General features: G+C 47.3%; 1 protein-coding gene across 9 annotated transcripts in view; it reads left to right on the forward strand.

Moving 5' to 3' along the window:
* LOC122367918 (major facilitator superfamily domain-containing protein 12-like) overlaps positions 1 to 24,680 on the forward strand; it is a 53,995-nt gene that overhangs the window by 17,830 nt on the left and 11,485 nt on the right. For 8 of the 9 annotated variants that reach the window (XM_043341449.1, XM_043341450.1, XM_043341447.1 and 5 more), the window contains 4 exons: positions 6,420 to 6,619; positions 8,253 to 8,355; positions 8,953 to 9,160; positions 23,814 to 23,997. In XM_043341449.1, coding sequence (XP_043197384.1) covers positions 6,467 to 6,619; positions 8,253 to 8,355; positions 8,953 to 9,160; positions 23,814 to 23,997 — 648 coding nt within the window. In that variant the 5' untranslated portion in view covers positions 6,420 to 6,466. Of the gene's footprint in view, positions 1 to 6,419; positions 6,620 to 7,721; positions 7,947 to 8,252; positions 8,356 to 8,952; positions 9,161 to 23,813; positions 23,998 to 24,680 lie in introns of those variants that run through there. The other variant, XM_043341453.1, reaches the window with a different exon arrangement.

Genomic DNA, 24,680 nt, shown 5'->3' on the forward strand with positions numbered 1-24,680 from the left:
TCACTGGGAGTCAGGACCTGGCATTACCAATCATCTGTTCACTGATCGGGTGTCACTAACTGCCTCCACGGCCCGTGGATTGGCTAGTGGTCTGGTGCATATTGAGTTCAACTATAGAACTATCCTGCAATGGGCGATTCCATGTCTCGAACTGCTGCTGGACTATCTGAGGACCGCAAACTGCTGGAATTTCCCTGGAATTTACGGGCTCTCAAATTTTGATTCAAGGCTAGGTGAAATCAATCATCTTCGTCTCCCATGTTCCGTGTCGTGCATTGTGGTCTAGGTAAGACCGGTGGCGGTGCCTTTCAAATTTCAAGTGCACTTCCTCATGCTACCAAATGGATGGGCTGATATTGTGATAAAAATCACTTTGCCTGCTTTTCTATATTTAAACCGCTTGATAAATTGCCTCAGTCGTTTGCATTTTTTGCTTCGATTTCCTCAAATTTTTAAACGCATTAGCGTCTCGGCAAAGCTTTGAAAACCAGTTACTATGCAGATTGCAGTGCAGATAGTTGAAAGACTGCTAGACATGGGTGGAGAACCTGCCCCGGCCACCCCGGCCGTGGCCGGGGTAACTTTCAGTCTACCCCGGCGCGGCCGGGGTAACTTTTCTACTCTTGTAGATCCTAAAAGCTGCCTCCATACGAGAAAAAAAAAACTATCGTTCTTCGGATGTTGACTGCCATGGGCGTAATATTGCAAATCAGGTAGGTACTCACTTAGCTTACCATAATATCCAACCCTAGCATAGGAACCGTTTGTGGTCGCCAATGTCAAGATTGCTCTCAAATCGTGTTCGGTTTCTAAAATTTGGCGCGCCTTAGGCGCACTTTTTCAGAACCACTGCTTGACCTCACTGGCCAGTGGCCACTGCCTTCGACTGGCCTGCCACCAACCGCAACCATACCTGTTTAGGGGACGGGAAGGTACGTTGTAACCGGGACGCATGCTCTCGCCACGCGGAGTCCAACGCTCTAGCGACTGAGCTACGAGGCCGAGACCGGTCGATATCCCTGGATCGACTCCCTTTTTATCTTATAAGAGGTTGAACCGCCTAACATTGAAAAAGGCTGTGTCCCTGGATGTCAGTGAGTACATAGTGGCCCATTTTTATGTTTTGGTTCGAACATTCAATTTTCTCTGTAACCCTCCTACGAGGTGAGCTGTCGTGTTTTTGTAAATATTTTGAGACACAATAAAAAAACTGAAACCGTAACATTTACTCATAATGGCATGGGTAAGATATGATTTGGGTATGGATGAAATCGAATAAGTTCAAGTAAAAAAAAAATCACTTAAAAGAAGAAAATCGCCTTTTCAATCATGCCAAAAGATGTTATGAGTGATACGATGTCGGATACAACGCTCATCCTTGAACAAACACAACATCCATTATTCCATTTCCTAAGTTCAGAATAGGGGTTTGTTTTTGGTGACCGTTGACAACAACATGAGCATATCGTCTTTCCGACTACCGGCCGCCGGCCGGGGTAACTTTTTCGAACATTCTCCACCCATGCTGCTAGATATTTTCATAGTAAAGTCCGCTCTAACACTGAAGCAAAAGCCCCAGGTTGGGACCTTGTGTGCAATGAACACTTATTGCACTTAGAAACACATTTTCTCAGTGATTTGGCTGTCCTATTTAATGGGATGCTCAGCCATTCGGCACTGCCAAGTGATATGATCCATTCCTTGTTAGTTCCTATAATTAAGGACAGGTGCGGTGCTTTAGATGACAAAGCAAATTACCGTGCTATAGCATTGTCCACTACTTTGTCAAAGATATTGGAACTCATACTTTTGGACAGGTTAATGCCTTTCCTCAGTACCAGCGATGCACAGTTTGGCTTCAAGGCGGGACAGTCCACTACTTTTGCATCATACGTCCTTAAAGAAACAGTGAACCACTATACAAGTCAGGGTAGCCCTGTTTATGCCTGCTTTTTGGACGCCAGCAAAGCATTTGACAGAGTATCCCATTCTAAACTCTTTCGCATTCTTGCTGATCGTAATGTACCTCTGCCATATGTCAAGCTCCTCTTAAGGTGGTATAGGACGCAAAAACTAAGCGTCAAGTGGGCTGGTAGTGAATCCGACACCATCAACGTTCAGAATGGTGTAAGGCAGGGTGGATCGTTATCCCCGATGCTATTTAATGTTTACATTGACTCCCTTCTTACTGTATTGAGGAAGCTGAAGATCGGCTGTTTCATGGGTCCAAGTGCCGTGAATGTGATTGCGTATGCTGATGATTTAGTGCTTTTGGCTCCAACTAGGTCAGCCCTTCAAACGTTGGTACAAAAATGTGAGCACTCTGCATTAGCGCTTGATGTCGTGTTTAACACGAAGAAGACAGTGTGTTTGCTGTTTCCGCCACAAAAGCCATATAGAAAACTACACCTGTCCAACAGCCAGACTGCAGATATTTATTTAAATGGACAAAAACTTGGATGGGTGCAGGAGTTTAAATATTTGGGTCACACAGTTTCATGTGATTTGGATGATAGTTCTGACATGCGCAGAGTTAAACGATTTATGTATTATAGTACAAATATGCTTTGTGCTCAATTAGGCTTTGCAGATAGGGACACTCTAGTTAGGCTCTTCAGGACATTTTGTACAAGCATGTATGGCTGTGAGTTGTGGAGTATGCTGAGTGGGAAAAGGCGATGCGTGAATTGTGTGTGGCCTATCACTCCTGTTTGAAGAAACTTGTTAAAGTTCCAAGATGGACGAGAAACCACAACCTGTGCATGGAGCTAAAGATGCTTACATGTCCAATGCTGATAGCGAGTAGGCAGCTTCTTTTCTGGAAGAGAGCTACATCTAGTCAAAATAGCATAATAAATGATCTGAATAGGGCCATAGGCGAGAAAGGGTTGGTTGCACGCAACCATAGGAAAATCAGAACTGACTATGAGCTGCTGGAACTAAATATAAATGATATCAGTCGAAAAGATGTTAGCAATATGTTCAGTGCCCATCTAGAAAGAGTGGTACAAGCCCGTCTCATGCAGGTCTGAATTCGCTGATGTCAAACTGCCAAGATTGTCTCTTGTGCATGGGTGTGATGTGTGCAGAGTGTATGTTGATGTGTATGTTGGTGACATTATCATGTTGACTGAATTTGTCATGTTGTATATGTACCGACCTGGTGCGAAATAAATGTTATTATTATTATTATTATTATTGATATTGACTTTTTGATGGCTTACTACATAACATTGTTATCAAACAAGCAGACGTATGTAGTGCCTTTGTGTTCAGTTCTGGTGCCACTAATGCAATAACTTTCAGGAGCAATGGTCACATCAAATTCCTGCTTGATGGAAGTCTGTGTATCATGGGAAAACCAGCGCTTGACTGATTTAACATTTTGGAACAGATTCACCTTACCTCGACGTGCCCCAAATGAATAACAAATGTAGGTAATTCTGAATTCGAAAATTATATCTATCCTGGTATAGGACCAGGAGAGATTTGAATCTTCAATTCTGAATCCTGAACCCTGAATCCGGACCCTGGTCCTGGTGCACGGGCGGATTCAAGGGGGGGGGGGGCAACCGAGCCAAAGTCAGGCCTAGGGGCTGCCAAAACATGATTTGGCCCCCTCCTTTCCAAATCGAATTCGTCCCTTTAAAATCTACTCTGGACTGCCATTCACAAAAATGACAACATGCATGCAAGATAAGTTAATAAAACCTCATTTCTGATCCCCATCTGGCCAAGTATCTCAAAAATGGGAAATTTTGTCGTTGATAACCTTCGGAGACCTGACCTTTTGTCCGGCTTTGACCCCTCCCTTTGCAAACGACTGGATCCGTCAATGTCCTGGTGCATGACCAGGGCCTCGTTTCATGAAGCGAGTCCGTAACTTACGCCGGTTTTTGGTCTTGTATTGCAAGTACATGTGAAGCGATGACGATAGTTTAAATCGTTGAATATATTTATCTTGCAAACAAGAACAGAAGGGAGAAGGGGAAATAAATTTATCGCTTCACATGCGCTTGCAATACAAGCCCAAAAACCGGCGTAAGTTATGGACTCGCTATATGAAACGAGGCCCAGGACTGGTTGCATCAGCAGCCCGACGGTGACTTGTACCTTTTGAATCGACCGAGTCATTGAACAATTGGGAACGCCGACGCTGGTTTGGTTTGGTTGTTTTTGTTTGTCCAGCTGTAAGCCGCGAATTTCCCCGTCATTTTTTAATGGTAATGGTGTCGTTTAGGCATGCCATGCGTTGGATGACACATTTCTTTCTTTTCAAATAATTTATTTATGTCGTTTTGTTTGGCATGCCATGCGTTGGATGACACATGATCATTACTTCTTTTCAAATAATTTATTTTTTGAGAGTGTACAACGTAAAGCATGCGACGAGTTTTATTGACAGCAGCCAGTTCCTTGAAGCGCCACGCCAATTCCTGGAGAATCGTTTCCAATTGGTTGTGACGAAGGTATAAGAACGATATAAGAAGATATAAGACGATATCTCCTGGTCTGTCCGCGTCCCTCTGATACCTGCTCCTTTCTACCGATGCGACTCTGCGGACTTTCGTGGCCTCGCCGTCGTCTATCCGTGCTCGCTTCTTTTGTGACACATAATTCACGCGATGTTCTGGCCCCTTGCTAGCATGCAGACGTCGTTTGGCCCGACTGTTTGGTTGATTGGTTTTCCCTGTAGATCAAGAATAAGATTGAAGGACTTAAAGTTAAGAGTTTTGCTTATTTCCCCATTCGTTTTTTTCGGACGTGGCTATTCACCGTATATTGCAGGGAAAAGGAGATCGCTACTGGTTTTCGAACACAAGGCATCTTAGGTGCGGTAGCAATGCCTTACTTTACCGGCGAGGGCAAGAGATGAAAACGTAGTCATTGGTCATGCTCGATTTCTTTATCTCATGTGTTTGTGCTGTATCAGGAGCACGAATTAACGCCAAGGCCATGAGCATACGCCTTTCGCACAGAGTGTGTATATTCTGTTCGGATAATATAGGTGGGCGTCTACGCTGGGTCTCAGAGACGTCAAAGGCTGCAACTCTTTTTTTTGCTATGTCTGGCTTCGGCGTCATTATTACATAAGAAACCGGCCGGCAGGACAGACTGTCGACTGTTCTCGTGTCGCGCCGCTGCATATATTGCCGGTCACTGCGACTTCGCCGGTCGGCTGGAGGTCACAAATCCCGGCCGGGCCCCGGCGGGTGCTACGTTCCACAGTAGGCGCGAGCCTGTTTGCATTGGTGACATCCGCTCGCTTTTTACAGATGGGCTGTTTTATAAACGTTTATTCGCTGTGCTTGCTGGTAAATCCAGAGTGAAATTGGGGCTATCACTTACTGTTTTTTCTTTCTTAAAGTTAAAGATTGTTTTGAACGTAAGGTAGTTTAAAAATGTTTGATTCCTTTCAAGCATTTTGACTGGCACCTGCCGCCCTTTCCTATAAGAAACTCAGGGAGCTGATGGGTCTTACACCTGACCAACTCTCAATATTTTCCTGCATTTTTGGTAAGAATCAAAGATAGCCACAGAAAATCATCGAGTCTCACATTTGATTTACGATTATGGTAGGCTTCGGATATGTTAACCATGTGCAAGCGCCCGGTGCTGACTGCTGTGTTTTGCGGACTGTTAAGTGTTAGGTTATAGGTAGGAATTAAAAGTCGAGGGAATGTGTTCGCGAATGGGTTTCTAGCTGCCCTCTCTCCGGTCAAACTGGTCAAATATTCCAATGCTCGAGCCTATAATGAAATAACGGATAGTGATCCATCTGAGAGAGCTGGGGTTTTCCAGCTTCAAGCCGGCCTAAACAGGCTCCTGAACGAGGAATGATATCCAATATCCATCATCACATCCCCGTCTTCCGAGACTGCATGCTGTGTCACATCTCCGCGGCGTGACGTCACGACACTGCGGGTGTCCTTAGTTGCCATGGTAACACACCTCCCGGGGCTTCGACCCGTCACTTTCCGAGAATCGAACATACGATCCCGAGAATGGATGGCACCTGATTTCCCCCGGCAAGCGGAATGTGAGGACAGGGCGTTGGCGCAAGAGACGGGGCGAGTAGGTACAGAGAGTCGGACATAGGGCAAAGGGCAAGATGTGCATGTGAATGCCCGCTGGCCGCTGCAAAGGGCTGTGGATATGAGTGAAGGGCGCGGGATATGGCTGTGGTGAATTATTCAAAGATTACGACACAATTTTTTCCTTATGACCAGATGACTCTGTGATACAATTATCACTAAAATACCTTCCCTGATTGTTTTATACTCGATGATGTGTAAGTTCACAGTGGGTACGGATAGATCCCATCGTTCTTAGCTATTTTACCTGTGCGACTCCGCGACTCCTTTCAACCCATAGCGCCTCAAAGCAGCTCTTTGACTTTCGCCTTCTCTCTCCCACAGCTCGGAGCTCGCTGACGCAAACCTCGCTCAGCGTCCGCGAAGAAATCATGCGGATCCGGGGCTGGAAGCTCGCATACGGTGTCGGTCACTTCCTCAACGATGTGTGCGCCACCGTGTGGTTTTCCTACACACTGCTCTTCTTCCAGCGTGTGCTCTGCTTCCCCAGTAGCCTGGCCGGCATCGTGGTGCTCACGGGTCAGGTGAGTCACGTGGCGGTCAAGGTCACCGCCAGTCAGGGGCTCTCAAACTTACGCAACAAGTGTCGAGCGGTGGTTGTTATACCGATGGTTAGTAGTATGTTTACATACCAACCAGTAATCACCGTGTACTGCAGTGACTAAAAGATGCGCTTCAGCGAAGATCCATGGCATGCTTTGAATATGATGCTCGCATTCGAACTGGCAGTTGGCACGCTATTTCCCGTTATTGATCAAGTTATTGAAATGCGGTTATGCCCATGTAAAAGTTCGATGAGCCTGCGTAACATACCCGAAAGAACCGGTTGTCCGTTGCGTAACGTTGCCGAAGTGTATTACACAACAGCCTGCCGTGCCAGGACCTGGGCTCCACCGGACGTTTCTGGAGCTCTCGGTGCTGTCTGGAAAGGCTTCGTGCGGCCACCCGATCATGGCACGGATAAATTGCACTTTTGTCGGCCACAGGATTAGCAACGCGGTCTGTCTGACAGCCCGCCAAGTGCCTCTGATATTCTACAGCATGTTTTCTCGCATTAGGTTTTTTTGTTGTTGAAGGGAGGAAACTCATTAGCTACTAATGAGTCACACCAAAAAATCCGTGATCGTACAGGGCAAACACGCAAAAGAAGCTTGCGATGCGAATTCTCATGACCGCGAAACTGTTTGGGAATCAAAATGAGAGTTGTTGCATGCTTCCATTGAACTTCAGAGATGAAAGACTCCGGCATGCTGCTTAAAACGTCGCGAATCATGAAAATAGTATACGAATACTGCATGGGGGAGCGGGCAATAGCAAAAAATATTGCCCGATGTGACGTCACTGTCGCCCGAGGGTGAAGACCGAAACAAGTGCTATTGCCCGAGGCGAAGCCGAGCCACCACACAGGAGCCACCGTTGAATGGACATGTTCAAATGACGGCCCAGTTCTAGATGACTTGACTAGCCAATCACGAAATCAAACTGAACAGTCTGAGAAAACGACGATAAAATTACGACATTTGAATTTTTGTTCAAACACCACTGCGCGAGCAACTTACTATTGACCGTTGACATGGCAACCGCTTCTCACCTTCAGAAAGGTCAGTAACCTGACACTGAAAGGTCAGTAACCTGATGCCGGGCAATAGTAAAAAATATCTCATGCCAAATTAACACAGGAGCCATGTAATAATGGTCGTTTATGATTTACTTAAGTTGATCTTTTTCGTAAAGTAATTGCTTCGGAGGATAGTATGAGTGATCGAAACTGCATTGTACATTACATGCCTTAATACTTAAGCTAATGGTGGTTTTATGTTTGTGATTTTTGTCGATGGAGCGTCGTGCCAGGTAGGATTGTAAATTTTAGATCGCGCTCATGAAACGAGCGATTACGCCAGTTGAACAACAAACGAACGAACGGAATACTAGGCACGGCACTGTGAACAGGTGCAAATTCAACCCCCCAAAATGACTCCCGAGTTTCCCTGCGATGGCCGAGCATGCATTTTTCCTACATGTTACATGTCCTGTTTTGGCCCACCGTTCACATTTATGAGTTCTCATTGAAATAGGCCATGCCGAGATGGACCATCTCGCGTGTGAGCTGAATTGCGAGTAACCCTGTGTAATATCTATTGTATAATATGTCGCCAGGTGGCCGATGGAGTCTCGACGGTCTTTGTCGGTCTGATGGCCGACAAGGACCTCCAGTGGGCGATCTGCCGATACGGAAAGAGGAAACTCTGGCATCTGCTCGGTAAGCGCCGCGGGTCAAACACTGGACGGTGGATACGACAGATATATCATGAGGTCACTGGGCTCAACTGTTTAGTAGTCCTGACTCCTGGTAGCTGGCTCGTGGTCGGGTGGGTTTGGAGTTTAGCAGTCGACTCGGCAGAGCTACTGTTTGTCGTTTTGATTAGGAATGTTTCGGAGATCGTTTGAAGTTCTGTCTATCTGTCGGTAGCTCAATATAGGACGGATAATGCTAATCCTAATGGCTTTCCTGTTTATCGTAGGTCAGTTTTATGGATGCTGTGGATGGATGCTAGGCTACCTCATCGCGTTTTTAGAGTTCCGATGCTCTTGCAGCAATTCTGTTGGTTAGCAAATTTGTCTTTTATCTGATCCTCGTGGTACGCTACAGGTATCTACCCTACTATTTGTTTATTTTATTTCTTGATTTGAATCTTGGATATAAATAGCTCCTTTGCAATCCTATGTATGTATGTACCCATAAAAATTTCACATCAATCACCATTGGACCAAGTGAGATCATCATCCCAATGCTTCCACGGTACCATCCGAACCCAAAGTTCCTCTGACCCCCCACCACGTGTCCGTTCTTCCGCAGGCACCGTCTGTGTCATCGTCACGTTCCCCTTCATCTTCAACAAGTGCGTCGGCTGTGACGATGCGCCCAAGGACGTACAGCTCTACTACTTTGTGGCGTTCGTCATCATCTTCCAGTTCGGCTGGGCGGCGGTGCAGATTTCTCATCTGTCGCTCATCCCATCGCTGACAAAAAATCAGCGCGAGAGGACCGAACTGAACGCACTCAGGTGAGGGAATGTAGACGTTTCTTGACACTGTGGTTCGCAAAGTGTTGATGTTTGTGAGCACGGGGATGGTGATTAAATATGCCGGATATGGTGCTAGACTTGCACTTAAATGTGAAAGAATTGACTATGACATATTTCTCTGAATTGAAACGCACTATTGGGTATGCTGATTGCTGATGTCAATCGTAAATTACCCCTACTCGTCCTCGTGTTATGAAAGATTCGCTATATAGCGAAGGCTCATTTGCTTCGGGACAATTAAGCTGATCGTTCCCATGCCTTGGAATACAGTTTGTTTTATGGCATCCATTTCTAAACATCTCCAATTCCAGCCTGCCCAAAGGTCAGCTCCCGTGTTTGAAAACCCGAATGTCTTTCGGCAGTTGTGTGTTTGTAGAAACCTTCGTGAAACATGCCGGCGTTATTAGCCGCTAAATGGGCGCTGACGTCAGTCATACCCACTTTTCTATCACTGCGGTCACATCTCATGCCGACGAACATTTTTGAATATTCTCATGTAGCCATAGAAACGCAGCTGACTGTTTGAAGAAGCGCTCCTCTTTCGTTATGGTCAAACATATATAGTATGTAGTAGTCTATGGGTCAAAACAAGGGCATTTGATTATAAGGGCCCTGTACTAATCTACAGTCGCAACCGGAGGTAGAAAGGAGATATTTCTTCCGAAAATGGTTTATTGGTAGGATGAAGGAAAACAAATGCTGGCTGAGTGCACAAAGGGTATGTAACTTCATGAATATGAGGGTAATGGCTGCCGTTTCAATAGATCTCACGATAAAACTCCAGGGCCCGATTTCACCAAGTGAATATATTCCATTACGGCGGCGTACATATTCACTTTTGGCATATTATGACATATTCAGTTTCACCAAACTCCGTACAGGGATACTTATTCAAGACAAAGACAAAGTATGACTGCATAAGTCCGTCGTTTTTTGGCATACTATTACATTTGAGGTACCTCTGGTACGCCGATCTGCTTTTTCAACAGCTGTTTGCCGAGTTTGCTGGCATTGAAAGTATGCTACTTTTTGTGGCATACTTTGAGAAACAGCTTGGCATACATCCATTTTTTTGTATGATAATGTTACAAATTTAATGACTTCGTCGATGCAACGTATGATAAAAACATGCCACAGGCTACGCAAAAAGTTTTTGATGTCATAATGGTTATTTCTTGCTGGATATATAGGGTATCGTGTGTCAGGGCTTATATTGAAATTAAACCCCAGAACAGCTATTTTTATAAGACTTATCTCATCGTGGCATCACTGCGATTAAAATCACCCCATCATGCAGAAACACAACAGGGAACTCCTTTTTTCATTCGCATTCCCGATTACATTGAGTTTTCCACTTAAAAAAACGACAGTTCACATTGTATTTTGATAACACAAAAGGCCAAAAGCGTTTCAAATCTTTCTCACCGTGATTATTACACCGTGCTCTTTATACAGCGTTTTACCGAAGAGGAAGTAAATAACTGGCGAGGGCGAGAGGAAGGACTGAAGTCCAGTCCAGCAACGCCTTGATTGACATGCCCAGCATGTTGCATCACAAGTCACAACGCATTCGTTTACATTCGTTTTCATCGCCCACTTTTGCTATTTCTTTGCAGTACCCATATGCTGTCCAATGTCCATATTTTTTGTGTTGTGGCCAAATGATTCAATTTATCACCGACTTCCCGCTTCCGTTCAGGTTCAGTCTGCCGAATGATTCCGAAATATTCTCCATATTTGAAGTCGTCGGTAGACCCTTCGATTATTTAAAACTTGATTCAAGTAATATTTCAGATAACTTGTCGGCTAGTCGGCCGTGCTCCTTGCTATCGTCAGTGATCGGTAAGTTAGATTTAAGATAGGTGCCTCAAGTAATGCCATTTCTTGTTCGACTTTATTTGTATTTGCTTTGAACCACTCCAGAATTGCGTAGAAGATGTGAACAAATATTGAAGCAATATCTAATGAGAAGTAACTTGGAAGAAAAAAATTAATATCAATTCAAAATCCAATAAAACCCACACACGCCAGTAACGTCAACTGTGCTGCGCGGCTTGCTGCCGATTGTTTACATTTTTGGCTTTGGAATGTCATGCTCCCAGCAAAAATCAAGAGCATTATTAGCAATATTTGTTTAGGTACTTCCTCTTGTATGATCAGCAAATTTAATTCTTATTAGCGTAGCTAGAAATTTTTTCCATAATATTGTATATCTGAGCATTTAAGCTCGTCGACTTTAAATACGGAAAAATATAGTGACTGCATGTCCCCGACAACAAAAGATATATGCATGCGCGCCGGTGGCTCTCAAAGTACGTAAAGCGGGCGTATTGAATATATTCCTGTGGCGAAACCGAATAGTATTATCGTCGTACTTTGTCGGTGTACTTTTCCAAAGTACACCAAGAATATATTCACTTGGTGAAATCGGGCCCAGGTAGGGAGCACGCAATGCCAAGGTACTCTGATGCAAGCCTTCCATAATCGTCGGTTGCGACGAACTTGAACGGAGGGATTTTAAAGGTTAGCATATACTCTCCAATTTAGCACGCATAGTGACGTATAACCTTTTCCACATTTTTAGCGTGCCTTTAAAGACCTATGGTGTAAGATTATCTGCTATATTTTTGTATAAATTAGCAGATAAGAGAGTTAGCTTACTTCCGAGACGAACGCGTCGACTTGGACGTGATTTGGCGCAGGTTTTCTGGCGTTCGGTCCGGCATCACGTATTCAAGAAAGGAGTTACTTCTATTGCTGCTCTATTCTTTGAAGTCTTATCTACTATGGGCCGCCGGCGAACCTCCAGTAAGTGTTGACTTGCTGTAAAATCGTCTTTTAAAGAAACTGCTTTTTGTTTGAAAATCTGTTGATATCTGAATTTTCTCGGTGAATCGAGAGAGGAAAAAAGCACTGCACGTGACGTTGTAAGGCCCTGTCCATCCTGGAGACCTACAAGTTTTACGGCGACACTAGCGCCATCTATTGGCAGCTGCTAGTACTAAGCTGAAATATTTAAAACACCAGCGCCACCTTTATCGAATTGTGCTTGCCTACATACCAACCTGCTAGCGCAACCATGGCTGACCGCGTAAGGTTCAACATCGACATGATAATGTCTGATGTGAGAAGCTTTTTCAGCCGAGAACCCAAATGCACGAGAGAGGAAATGCTGGCCATGGGCGAAGACACTCTGCGGAGTCTCAGAGAGAAGCTCCACTCTCAGCTAATGCGAGAGATGCCATCCACAGCTGGTAGGCCACTAACCAGACGTCAAGCAGGCAGCACTGCAAAACTAGTAGAAGACTGCTGGGCACTCGGGAGTTCCCTGGCCCGGTCAGCTCTACTCAAGGATGCAGATAACCTGCTAAAGCCTGCGGACCGGCGCATCCAGTCGAGTAACGCACTTCTCTCATTTGGCACACAAACCCTGCCTTCTGAACCCGATACTGGACGCATAGAAGCCGTTTTAGATAATTCACTGCGAATGGACAGAGAAATACAGGAGCTTAGAACCTCGAACTCTAACCTTCGAGCTATCCTCGCTACTATGCAAGTCCGTATCGCCAATCTCGAGGAGCGGGCAGCGAAGTGTGCTGCCAAGGACGACGTCGAGTCTCCCACATCTAGCATCCATCTAGCAGACCCGACCGTTCCTGACAGAACCACGGAGCCTACTGGAGATTCGTCTGGATCAGGAGATCCCACCGTGGTTCCAGCCGCTGATCAGGCAGAGCCTGTACCCAGTGCGGCTGCTACAATCAGCGGCGTCACTCGCCCGGAGCCTGGACAGACAAGTGCCTCGTCCAAGCCAACGCCTCTCACCATGCCAGAACCAGACAGCAGCGCTGCTACAGGAGATGAGCCGGTCTCTCTGCCACCTCCCTCTGTCTCTGCCAGGCAGAACAAGGACAACAAGAAGCCGGAAGGAAGCCAGCCACTGCTGCCAGCGAGTACCGAAACTGACGTGGCCCGCTCTCTCGATTTGGACCGTCTGGCACGTGCTATCGTCTCCCATATGCATCAGCGTTCTGGTCCTGGCCAACAGACCGACACAGACGACAGTGGCAATGAGGCGGGAGAGCACAGGGCGCCCGCTGACCCTAAACCGAAGGGCCAGAAGCAGCGTCTTGACCTGCCATCTCGTCCCACCGGGAGAGATCCAGTCCGCAGAAGGCGATTCTTCCGCCCTAGACAAGAGCACCAACCAGTGTTCCATTTTTGGGAATTTTGGGTGGAAAATCACACCTAATGGGCAAAATATTTTCATCCCCAAAACCAGGTAAATTGGAATTCTTTCATCTTTGAAAAATGCTCAACTCATGCTCAACAACTAATAGCCAGATTACCAGATATACCTAGCAGCGCCATATAGACAGTTAGAACTTATAGGTTTGCTACATAATACATAATTTCCATGAAAAAAAGATGCGAAATCAAGGCACAAACCCAACAACTCACCCTGACAACGAAAGAAAATAACCTTGCATACTTCCAGCTGTTAATAACAAATATGCGTTGAATGACCTTGATCACCTCAACTGTTTGTAAAAACCAGGCTTGTGTTCTGAATAAATGCTTTTGGATATTCATAACAACTATGATTAGTGGTTTGCTGCCAACGCAAAACGGATGAGCCGCTGCTTGCGCAAATTAAACACTGCCTCTGCAATTCGCTTTTGACTAAGTTGCGCAGGATACGCCTACAAAATTTTCATCTTTGGACCCGCAGTCAGCTGGGCACACCCTGGCACACCCTAGGGATGAATTTAAAACTTGGTGGGCTCTAACTTCTTTCATATACAAAATAGGGGTATGAGACAGGTACCAACTTATTCTACATTCATTTCTGATCCTATTGTATCAATTTCACCACAAATTATGTCCGTCAATGGCTTCTAGAGGACTTTAAAAGCTTGATGCGTCGGGCCTGGCAGAGGTCCAAGATGAGAAAAGCCACCCTGCGCACACCCTAGGGATGAATTTAAAACTCCGCGGGCTCTGGCTGGTTTCATAGGTAAAATAATGTTTTGAGACCGATGCCAATTTATTCTGCGTTTATTTCTGAACCTATCGCATTAATTTCGCCACAAATTATGTCCGTCAATGGCTTCTAGAGGACTTTAAAGCTCGAGGCGTCGCGCCTGGTAGAGGTCCAAGATGAGAAAAGCCACCCTGGGCACACCCTAGGGATGAATTTAAAACTCCGCGGGCTCTGGCTGGTTTCATAGGCAAAATAATGTTTTGAGACCGATACTAATTTATTCTGCGTTCTTTTCTGATCATATTATATCAATTTCACCACAAATTATTTACGTTATTAGTTTTTAGATGTCTTTAAAACTCGAGGCGTCGGGTCGGGCAGGGGTTCAAGATGACTGACACGCCACCCTGGCACACCCTAGGGATGAATATGAAACTCTGTGGACTCTGGCAGGTTTCATACGCGAAATGAGGTTATAAGACCGGTAATGATGTATTTTACGTTAATTTCTCATGCCTTTGCAATAATCTTACCGCCAATTATTCTTTTCAATTAGTTTCTAAAGGTTTTTAACAGGGTTGTGCTTGACTCATGAGTCGAGTCAGAAATTTGACTCAACTCTGACTCAAATGAGTCAGATTTGAGTCGAGTCGGATAAAATGTTGAGCTGTTGAGTTGAGTCAGAGTTGAGTCGGACAAAAATATTAAGGTGTTGAGTTGAGTCAGAGTTGAGTCAGTAAAATAACTTTTGACATTGAGTTGAGTCAAGAACATTTAGGACCATGAGTCAGCTGACTCAACTTTTTAGAAACAATATATTGTATAATTTTTTTCATTCTCCCCCCGCTTAACAACTTAGGCCTGGCCCTGCTGCCGGATTTTTTCACCCCCCCCCCCCCGCTCAGCAACTTTTTTATCTGAGTCAATTTTGAGTCAACACACTTGACTCAACAAAAAATTTGAGTCAAGTTTGAGTCAACTCATATTTTCATTGAGCCGTTTGAGTCATGAGTCGAGTCAAGGGAAAAAAGCAGCTCCTTGTTTGAGTCAGAGTTGAGTCAGGGTATTCTGAAGTTGAATGATGAGTCGAGTCGGCAAATTTTTTTGAGTCGAGCACAACCCTGGTTTTTAAACACGAAGCGTTCGGCCGAGGGAAAGCCAAGATGAATGAAAGGATACCTTGGCACACCATTCTCAGATCTGCCCAATACATGTTCTGAAGCTGGTAGGTGGGATTAAGAAGGCCCTAGCTTTTTAATAAATTATCCCTCGCCCGTATAGGGGGGTCGAACGAACCACCCCCTCGTTTTTTCGAGAATAACTCGCGTAAAAAGCGGCCGATCGCGACGAAACTTTCAGGACCCTCGAGTCAATTAATTTGACACCTACTCTGAAAATCTCATATTCCTGACCCAAATGACCTTTGACCTGTGACCTATTTCTTGGGGCCATGTTTGGCCGGAATCGCGATTCGGCGAGCCGCTAATGCGTTCCGTTCACTCCCGTTCCGTTTCGGGTGTTCTGGTCAGTTGTGCTCTCGCTTTCCCTTCCGCTTGGGGTGTCCTGATCAGCGATGCCCTCCGTTCCGTTGCAGTTGCTCTGATCAGTGATCACTGATGCCCTCCGTTCTGTTGCGGGTGCTCTGATCACTGATCACTGATCATTGACGCTCTCACTCAGCACTTATCACGTGACATGATACGAAGCTACCGCTCCGTTTCGGTGGCCGGCCATGAGGTCGGTGGCATCCTTTTATCATTTTTTTTTTGCATCCCGTTCCGTTCCGATATGGATGCCCTGGTTACTGGTTAGTTGCACGCTTTTTATTGCGATATTGCGTATTATGCTGCGCAGTGCACATCGTTCCGTTTGGGGGGCCCTGATCAGTGACCCTTTGTCTAGTCTCATGTAGTGCACCGTTCCTTTCGAAGAGTTGCGCTGACACCGTTTCCATTTTCACTATGCGTAATGAGTACCGACTATCGCTGGCCGTTCCGGCGTTCGGGCCGGGAGATTTCCGGCGTATGTCATGCTGCATAGTGCGACTGCAATTGCATACTCAATACTGCGTCCCGTTCCGTGTGCCCAGAACAAAGGCACCATTTCCAGTATCATCCGGCCATTGTCATATCTGTTGAAAATGGAAAGCTCAAAGCTATACTGTGTACACTGTACGAATATTACCAGATCAGATGCGAACGAAAACTACATACTTATATTGCCGCATATTATCTCAAATATACAGTAATCTTGGAAGCGGTGCTACCATATGTAGGCGCAAAACGTCCCAGAGGCCAGAACAAATGAGTTATACGGTTTCTGGTTTCATAGCGATCAGTTACGTCAACAAACTGCCCATCAGGGTATCATGATTACCTAAGATTTTATGTCTGACAGTGTCACAGTGATGACCACGCCTCACGCATTACACAGTCTGAGTCAACTGCACTAAATCAATAATACAGGACGACAGAATGATGCCCTTTGCAACGGCAACGACAGGTTCCTTCCCACTTCCTTTGCTTAAAAAAGAAAGAAAACTTCTCCACATGGCACTAGTACCAAAGCCTGCATATAGGGAGAGCTCCCTCACCCGCCCCTCCCCCACCCTCCTTAAGATATGACAACAGATTTCAACAGAATCATTGCATCTTCTGCTTCTTAAAGACCTAGTTCGCTCGCATGATGGCGACTGGCGTCGCGAGGATGGAGGTCCGCGGATGATCTTCTTTAGGAGAAATATACAGGCAGAAGGACCGTCCTGGATCCGTGCCAGTAAGCATGAGTAGGAACTTAGCAGATGCTGACGGTAATATCTGCTGTCTGCATCTGAAACGGAAAGGAACGCATTGATTTAAGGCTAGGAGAAGGATCAAGGATGGCCACTGGACAGTCATTCAATTGTGACAATGCATTTTGACTTGTGAGGAAAATGAAATCTCACTGCTTGAAGTAGGTATTCATTCTTAGCTGTATAAGAGACAAGGGTGATTCTTAACTTCATTAGTCTCAATCAAACACAAAGGTTGGGATAAAATGGGACGGATTTAGAAACACTTGGCGATCAGATGCTAAAGTTATAATTTTGCCGTATATCATCCTTACCTATTTGCATCGTCTTTTTCGGTTAGTTTTGGTGGTCAGGAATGTTATGTTCTTTTAGTATCAGCCAGCGTAGCGTTACGCCTCTATTGCGAAAGTGATATAGGTTTTCACTTGTTTTTTATCATCCTAGATTTTTTGGTCATCATCGTCACACCCAACCAAAATCCAATTTTAGAACACTGGCACCAACAGCAAGGGAAGCAGTTCCAGCGCCAGGCGACCAGCAGAGAGGCGTCAGTTCATGGCTATACGACCCAGCGTAACTCTCAGCCGCCGTATCCGTGGCAGCAACGCGTAGCCGAGGCTCCTCTTCAGCAGTCTCGGCCACCACCGGCTGGTCTTCAGCCAATGGTATGGGGTCGTCAGTCAACGGCTCCAGCGCAACCTGAAGTTGGTCAGTGGCAAGGTGCATACAGGTACCAGCAGCCAGGAACCCCATGGCTGGAGCCCCAGAACAACGAGCAGTTCTCTCAGCCTCCTCCTCCTCAGATGGTGAACATCCACCTTCAGCCAAGGCCGCAGACCATGAGCCAGATGTCACAGCTCTCATCAACTCTGCAGCAGACGCAGCCAATGCTACAGCAGCTTCAGCTGCAGCAGCAAGGTACAGTGCTCCCATCGGTGCCGCCGCCTCAGTATCTGCACCGGGAGCAGCAGCACTTGCTGCAGCAGCAGCAGCAGCAGCAACACTTGCTGCAGCAGCAGCAGCAGCAGCAGCAGCAGCAGCACCTGATGCAGCAGCAGCAGCAGCAGCAGCAACAGCTGCCACCGCTCCAACCGCAACCTCGAGATCAACAGATGCAGCAGCAACAGTGGCCACGACTGCAGCAACAGCCTCTGACACCGCTGTCCCCACCTCACCTGCAGCCTCGGGAGCAGCATCTGCAGCAGCCCCCTGCACATGCGTCTGCTGGTGAACTACAACCGCTGCGTAGTCAGCACCAGGTAGCGTTGGGTCCGTTTCGGACGGAGAGCTGGCCCTGTCTGTCAGCCGGGGGATCAGGCCGGACGGAACATTTCACAACCAGCGCCCCATCATTCGGCAGCGTCCCTGTCCCAAACGGTAGTGGATCCTGGTGGGGCCAGTAACTGCCCATCTGGAGAGGCTGATACGACCTCCCTGAATGATCGCTTGTTTCGCGTCGGCTGCTATAACTGCGAGGGAGCATTAAGCGCCGCCGCTTACATTGCCGTCCTGTTTGAGTACTTAGATGTATTGTTTCTCTCCGAGACATGGGTATCCTGTGCCGAAGCAGACCTCCTGGGGGATGCCCTTAACTGCTACGATGTTGATAATGTACAAATATTTCAATCGTTTGCGATGGAGACACCTCCAGGCGCTGGAGAAGGGCGCCGGCGCGGCGGGACAGCCATGATATGCAGGTGTGATGACTCTTTTACGTTTGCTCAGATTGAGTGCGAGTCGTCTCGTCTTTTGGGGCTCCAAATAAGCAGCGGTGGGCTGCCAGTGCTCAATGTTATAGGCTGCTACATGCCGTACTTTAGTGGCACTTTTGAGCAGTTAGAACTGTATAGAGATACGTGCGCGAGCTTGGACTCCATGATGTGTGAAATCAGACCTGCAGCGCCAATTATGCTACTCGGAGATTTTAACTGTGCTCTCCCACGACTCCCACTCGCTCAGCGTCCAGCTCAATGGGCAAGACTCCATGGCTTTAACGCATTTAGCCGCGAGTTACAGCGACTTCTGGACGCACATGACTTAGTAACGGCGGAGTTCAGATTTAGTCAGTCACTAGACTATACGTATGAGCGCGGTGGCTATTCGACACACATTGATCACATCTTAGTACCACATGACTTCATTTTTAGTCAGTTGCAGTCTTGCCACATCATTCAGCCATGTGTCGATAACTTGAGCCCACATTTATCTCTGATTTGCACACTATCCCTCACAGTAAGGCGGTGCCAGAAGGCTGCGGGGAGTGCATTTTCACCGGCTCGCACGGTGTTAAACTGGAGCTGTGATGTTCGGAACGATGAATACCGTAGACGTCTAGCCCAGCTTCTGGTTTTGCGCAATCCGGAAGACTTGGATGTCGAGCAGCTGGACAGCCACCTGACGGCATCTATTCATCGAGCTGCGTCCGAGTCCGGCTGTTCTCGCCGCTGGAAACCGCCAAAGTCTTGGTGGACTCCGGCTGTCTCTGCAGCCCGTGATCGCGCTCGGTTTTGGCACCGATTGTGGGTAGAGTCAGATCGTCCACAGCTGACGGTGCTTCACAGCTGTTTTCGTGCTGCACGGCGAGATTATCGACGAGCTCGTGTCGCAGCCGCACGAGCCAAGGTGGACGACAGCGCTCGTCTGATGGCAGCGTTTCGCCGTGACGGTAACGTAAAACAGTTTTGGCGGCAGGTTGAGAGAGCGCGGAGAGGCTCAGCTACCCCTCGTGCTTCACTCTCGGCTGATGATCTTGCTGACCACTTCAGCCTCACGCACAGGGACGGTGACTCTGAGGGGCTTGCAGCTGAGCACGAGACCGTTCATAAGTTAGTAGACGCATATAGGACATCTGCGCTTGAAGCACCGGGTCCCAGTAGGATCATAAGTGCCCGTGAAGTAGCGGGCCTTATAACGGAGCTAAACAGGAATGCAGCTCCCGGCCCTGACGGTGTCACCGCCGACCATCTTATCCATGGCTCTTCACCAACGCTTCTGGACATAATCGCTCTCCTCTTATCTGCCAGCCTGGCCGAGATGCGAGTACCGTACAGCTTCCGGCGAAGCACAGTGGTCCCACTTATTAAAAAAAGCAGCTTGGACCCAAACTGTCCGGATAGCTACCGACCAATTTCTTTGGTGTCCACGGTATCAAAGCTGCTCGAATTACTGCTTCTTCGAGAAATCCAACTTTCTTTCCGACCTTCAGACCTACAGTTTGGATTCCTTCAGCGCCGGGGCACCAGAGAGGCAACGCTACTCGTCCAGGAAGCGGCTGGCCACTATTTGTTGCACGAATCCCCGCTGTTTGTCGCTAATCTCGACGCTCGTAAGTGCTTTGACCGAATATGGCACGCTGGCATCCTACTTCGGGCTAAAGACTACTTATCTCGCCGAAGCTGGCTGGTTTTAGCCTTCTGGTATAGCGACCTCTCAGCACGAGTTCGGTTCGGAGGTTCTATATCGGATGCGTTTTCCGTACGACGAGGGGTGAGGCAAGGTGCGCTTCTGTCACCATGCTTGGCCAATATTTTCTTAAGGCCGCTGATACAGCAACTGGACGCTACCGGCCTTGGTGCAATGGTCTGTGGTAAGCATGTCCCAGTAGTGGCTTACGCTGATGACCTCCTAGTCATGTCGGGGAACGCACTTGACTTGCAAAAGCTATTGGATTCTGTCTCAGAATTCTCAGTTAGCTGGAGGCTCGAATTTGTTAACCCGGTTCCGAGCGCAACCAAAAGTCACTGTTTCATTTTCGGTGCTGGTCTTTTAGCCCAGCGACCTGAGTGGCACTTATGCAACCAGTTGCTCACGTGTAAGGAATACACTGAGCACCTTGGTGTTCAGCTGCACCCGAACCTTCAGGGCCGAGTGCACGTAGATGCACGCGTGTCCCGTGCACGAGGCGCCTATTTCGGTCTCTCCCGAGCGGGTTTGTTCAGCTCGCAGCTCCCTGGCCCTGACAAAGCTTTCCTTTGGCGAGCCATAGTATCCCCGACCCTGTTATTTGGTTGTGCTCTGTGCCCTCTGGGACCCGCAGACATCTCTCGTCTCGAGTCCTGGCAAGCAGCAACAGTCAAAGCTGCCTTACGTTTGCCATCCAGAGCCCACCACACAGCTTTGCTCGCTGCTCTGCACATACCGAAGGTGCAGGAGACTCTACGTCGCTCCATCATCGCGTGCTTCCGTGATGCGTTCCGCGAAAATCACCGCCTACGCCAAATTCTGGTCGCCAGCCTGGCCACTCTTGTTCTTGGGGATGCCTCATCGGGACACTGCGCGCCTATCGTTAGATTTATGTTCATCGTATGTGGGGCCAATATGAGTGTGCTTCTACAGGTTGCTGGAGGTCATATCCCACCTGAGATCATGTACACCCCAAGACCCCCCTGTGGAGTCACCGACTCGCTCAGTTGGCTCCTGGCTCAGAACACTGGGGAGGCATGGGCACTAATACAAATGATATTAGCGCCACCCATATGATAGTGTTATGTTGTTTTTGGTATGCCTATGTTTTGGTGTAGGTATGATTGTGCATATGTTTTCTGGCGTACGTCTTGTGTGCATTGTGTATGTTTGTTATGCCCATGCTTGTCTTGTCTCTAGACGTAATACAATTGATGATGATGATGATGATGATGATGATGATGATGATGATGATGATGATGATGATGATAAGCGCACCGAAATATTGTCACAAAATGGGTGCCCCTTTGAAAAGCAAATTGCATAACTTCCCCTTACGGGAAAATGTGCGGATTCTCAGCAGGGAAAAGCTACCATGCGATATCCTGCTTACGATGCAACCACAAAATAGCATCGGACTTACGGCGGCTTAGAAACGGGCATCGGGACCTGTTCCTTTGATTGACTTGTTATTGACGTGGGGCCCGTACTACACTATTATTGGAAGCATTGTTAACAAGCCCAGCTGTAAACTATTCGAGAGCTGCACGAACGTCCTAAAATTGAGCCAATTGAGGTTTACAGCGCATGCCAGTTCAGTGAAGTCATGTTGTCTAAAACTAATAGGGAAAACGTGACTCTATAGTGGATTTACGGCACCCGCGGTAGTCACTCCATTGGATATGTAGCGGATCATTTGTGTTCAAATATTTTTAGTTTTAATAAATCATCGCCGATATATTCGTTTCGTTCCTATTTTGTTTTAGGAGCCTCGCTGACCAGCCATGTTCCTCAAGTATTCTAACCCTCGCACGACCAGGCCATTTCTCATAACACGAACGACCAGGGGGGGGGGGTTGTTACGACCCCCCCCCCTGGCGTTTCGAAACGGAAGGTCGTAGAGCTTAGCGGAAAAAACCAACGGATTGCTCTCAACGAGATCTCGCGATTGGTGGTATATTTTTTGGTCCTAGGTCAACATTTGACCTACTTTTGACCGGTCAAAGGTCAAATTTTCGGAAAAATAGACTTTTTTCCACTTTCGGCGGCGATTGCGGCAAAACGGTGGGAGATATCGACTTGAAACCTTCACTATCGTGTTCCTTGATCAATTCTCTATCGTTTGGTATGTATTTCGTTTTCCTAGCTCTAAAAATGGCGCGTTGGGAGCGCCGGAAGTCGGCAAGGTCACAGTCGGCGGCAGAAATTCGAAAAATCAAAATTTAAATTTTTGAAATCTGATTGTATTTTTGGATTTGGGAGGTCCATTTGCTCCCTATAGAAGCTAATATTGCTGCATATTCCCATTGAGGTGACAAGAATTAGCAAAATAGTGGTTCGGGCGCTTTTCAAAAATAGTACCGGACGCTGTTCCTCTTGTGACGTCATAGCTCCGTGACCTGACCTGACCCGGTCAAATTTCTTATACCATATGATAGCCAATACTTGCCCCAACATGCATGGGAAGTTTCATCACGATCCATCAACCGATGTCCGTACCACCGGCAGGAAACCTCGGGCGTTGGCACTCAGTTTGTGAAAATCCGGCTGGAGGCTGTACCTCTTATGACGTCATAACTCCGTGACCTGACATGACCCGATCAATTTTTTTTCGGCAAAAGATGCGCAAAGGTTGCCCCAGAGGGTGTTGAAAATTTCAGCCCGCTACGACAAGCCGTTTAGCGTGCACTTCGAAAAAACATCAGGGGGGGGGGGTTGATACAACCCCCCCCCCCTAGGCGTTCTAGGGCTAATCAACTCTGGCATGCCCCTCCCCCCCCCCCCCTTCTGGTATTATCGTTTCCTTTGAACAGCGCATACGACTGTGCTAGCTGATACGGTCTGTTCTTAGACAGCAACTTTGTAACCACTTCTTCACATCTTATTGTCGTAATGTATGAGCTCATTTTCCCGCATCCGTGCCATCAGCTATCGTCCTGTACTTTTTCCACGCACACGCAACGTTTTTCAGGTTCATGTTTCTTTATTCATGTTATCTTTTCACGCACCTACATGCTCATGTATAGGTATCAATTCCTGCTCTGAGGTACGGGTTCACATGTCTCCCCTCTTATGTTGTTGTAAAAGCTCATTTTTTCTCACTCCCGCCCATAGATACGGGTGCATTTTGTCATTCCTGCTCTCAGGTACGGGCTAATTTATTCTCACTCCTGCCGTTAAGCACAAGTTCTCATGTGTCTCCCCTTCCTGCCTCAGGCACGTTTTCACGTATCCCCTGCCGTCAGCTGGTTCATATCTCCCCTCCCTCCCTCAGGTACGTTTTCACGTATCCTCTGCCGTCAGTCACGTCATATCTCCCCTCCCTCCCTCAGGCACGTTTTCACGTATCCCCTGCCGTCAGTCACGTCATATCTCCCCCCTCCCGCCCTCAGGTACGTTTTCACGTATCCCCTGCCGTTAGCCACCAGTTCTCATGTCTCCCTTCCCTCCCTCAGGTACGGTTTCACGGTAACCGCCAACATCCTGGTCTACACGGTGGCCTGGGTGGTGCTGGGTACGGCCGCCACGGCCGATGCCGACGGTGGTGACCCGGCCGCTGACGCGGCCAATGGCACCGCCGTCGGGAACTCGACATCTGGGGACGGCGGGGTCGGCCCGTCCGACGCGCCCCAGTTCAGGGTGAGTCGAGCTGTTTGCATGTCGAGCTGTTTTGCATGTTTGTCTATCTGTCTATCTGTTTGTCTTGTGGTTTTGTTTGCCTGTGTCTCTTGTCTTGTCCGTATGTGTTGTCTGGTTTGTGCCTATATATCCATGTGTTTTGTGTGTGTGGGGGTATATGTCTTTATGTATGCATGAATATGTGCATGTTTCCATTTATTTAATTTATTTAATGCTCCCGAGCGCTGTTAGACCCAAACTCCACGCCATTTATGTAAACACTCATGTTCTATCAATGTCCAATGATATAACAAGCGTTATGATATTTATCTGAGCTCAATTGACGCAAGCATGATACCACTTTTAGCTGGGCGCGACAACCTTTCAGCCCGATGACCGGCAAATCATGAGTAGTTTGTCCCGTAACCAGATACAGCTAGAGTACACAGCATTAGAAGTATGTATGCAAAGGCTCCTACATTGCGAACACTCGTACGAGGGCGCTTCATATCATGATGGTTCAGTTCGGGCAAGGTTACACGGTTTGGATGGTACTGGTTGTGACTGTAAAGAGCAGCGGCCTTAGCTAAGAGGGGCTGGGCTTACCAGTCTGAGTGAGTGGAACAGTGGACAGGAGAGTTGGTCGGCCCTGTGGAAGGGCTGAACTAGCATGTGGACAGGGTGGTATTGTCAAAGTCCACCGT

This window comes from Amphibalanus amphitrite, unplaced genomic scaffold (genome assembly GCF_019059575.1).
Source record: "Amphibalanus amphitrite isolate SeventyFive unplaced genomic scaffold, NRLGWU_Aamphi_draft 000908F_arrow, whole genome shotgun sequence".
NCBI lineage: Eukaryota > Metazoa > Arthropoda > Thecostraca > Balanomorpha > Balanidae > Amphibalanus > Amphibalanus amphitrite.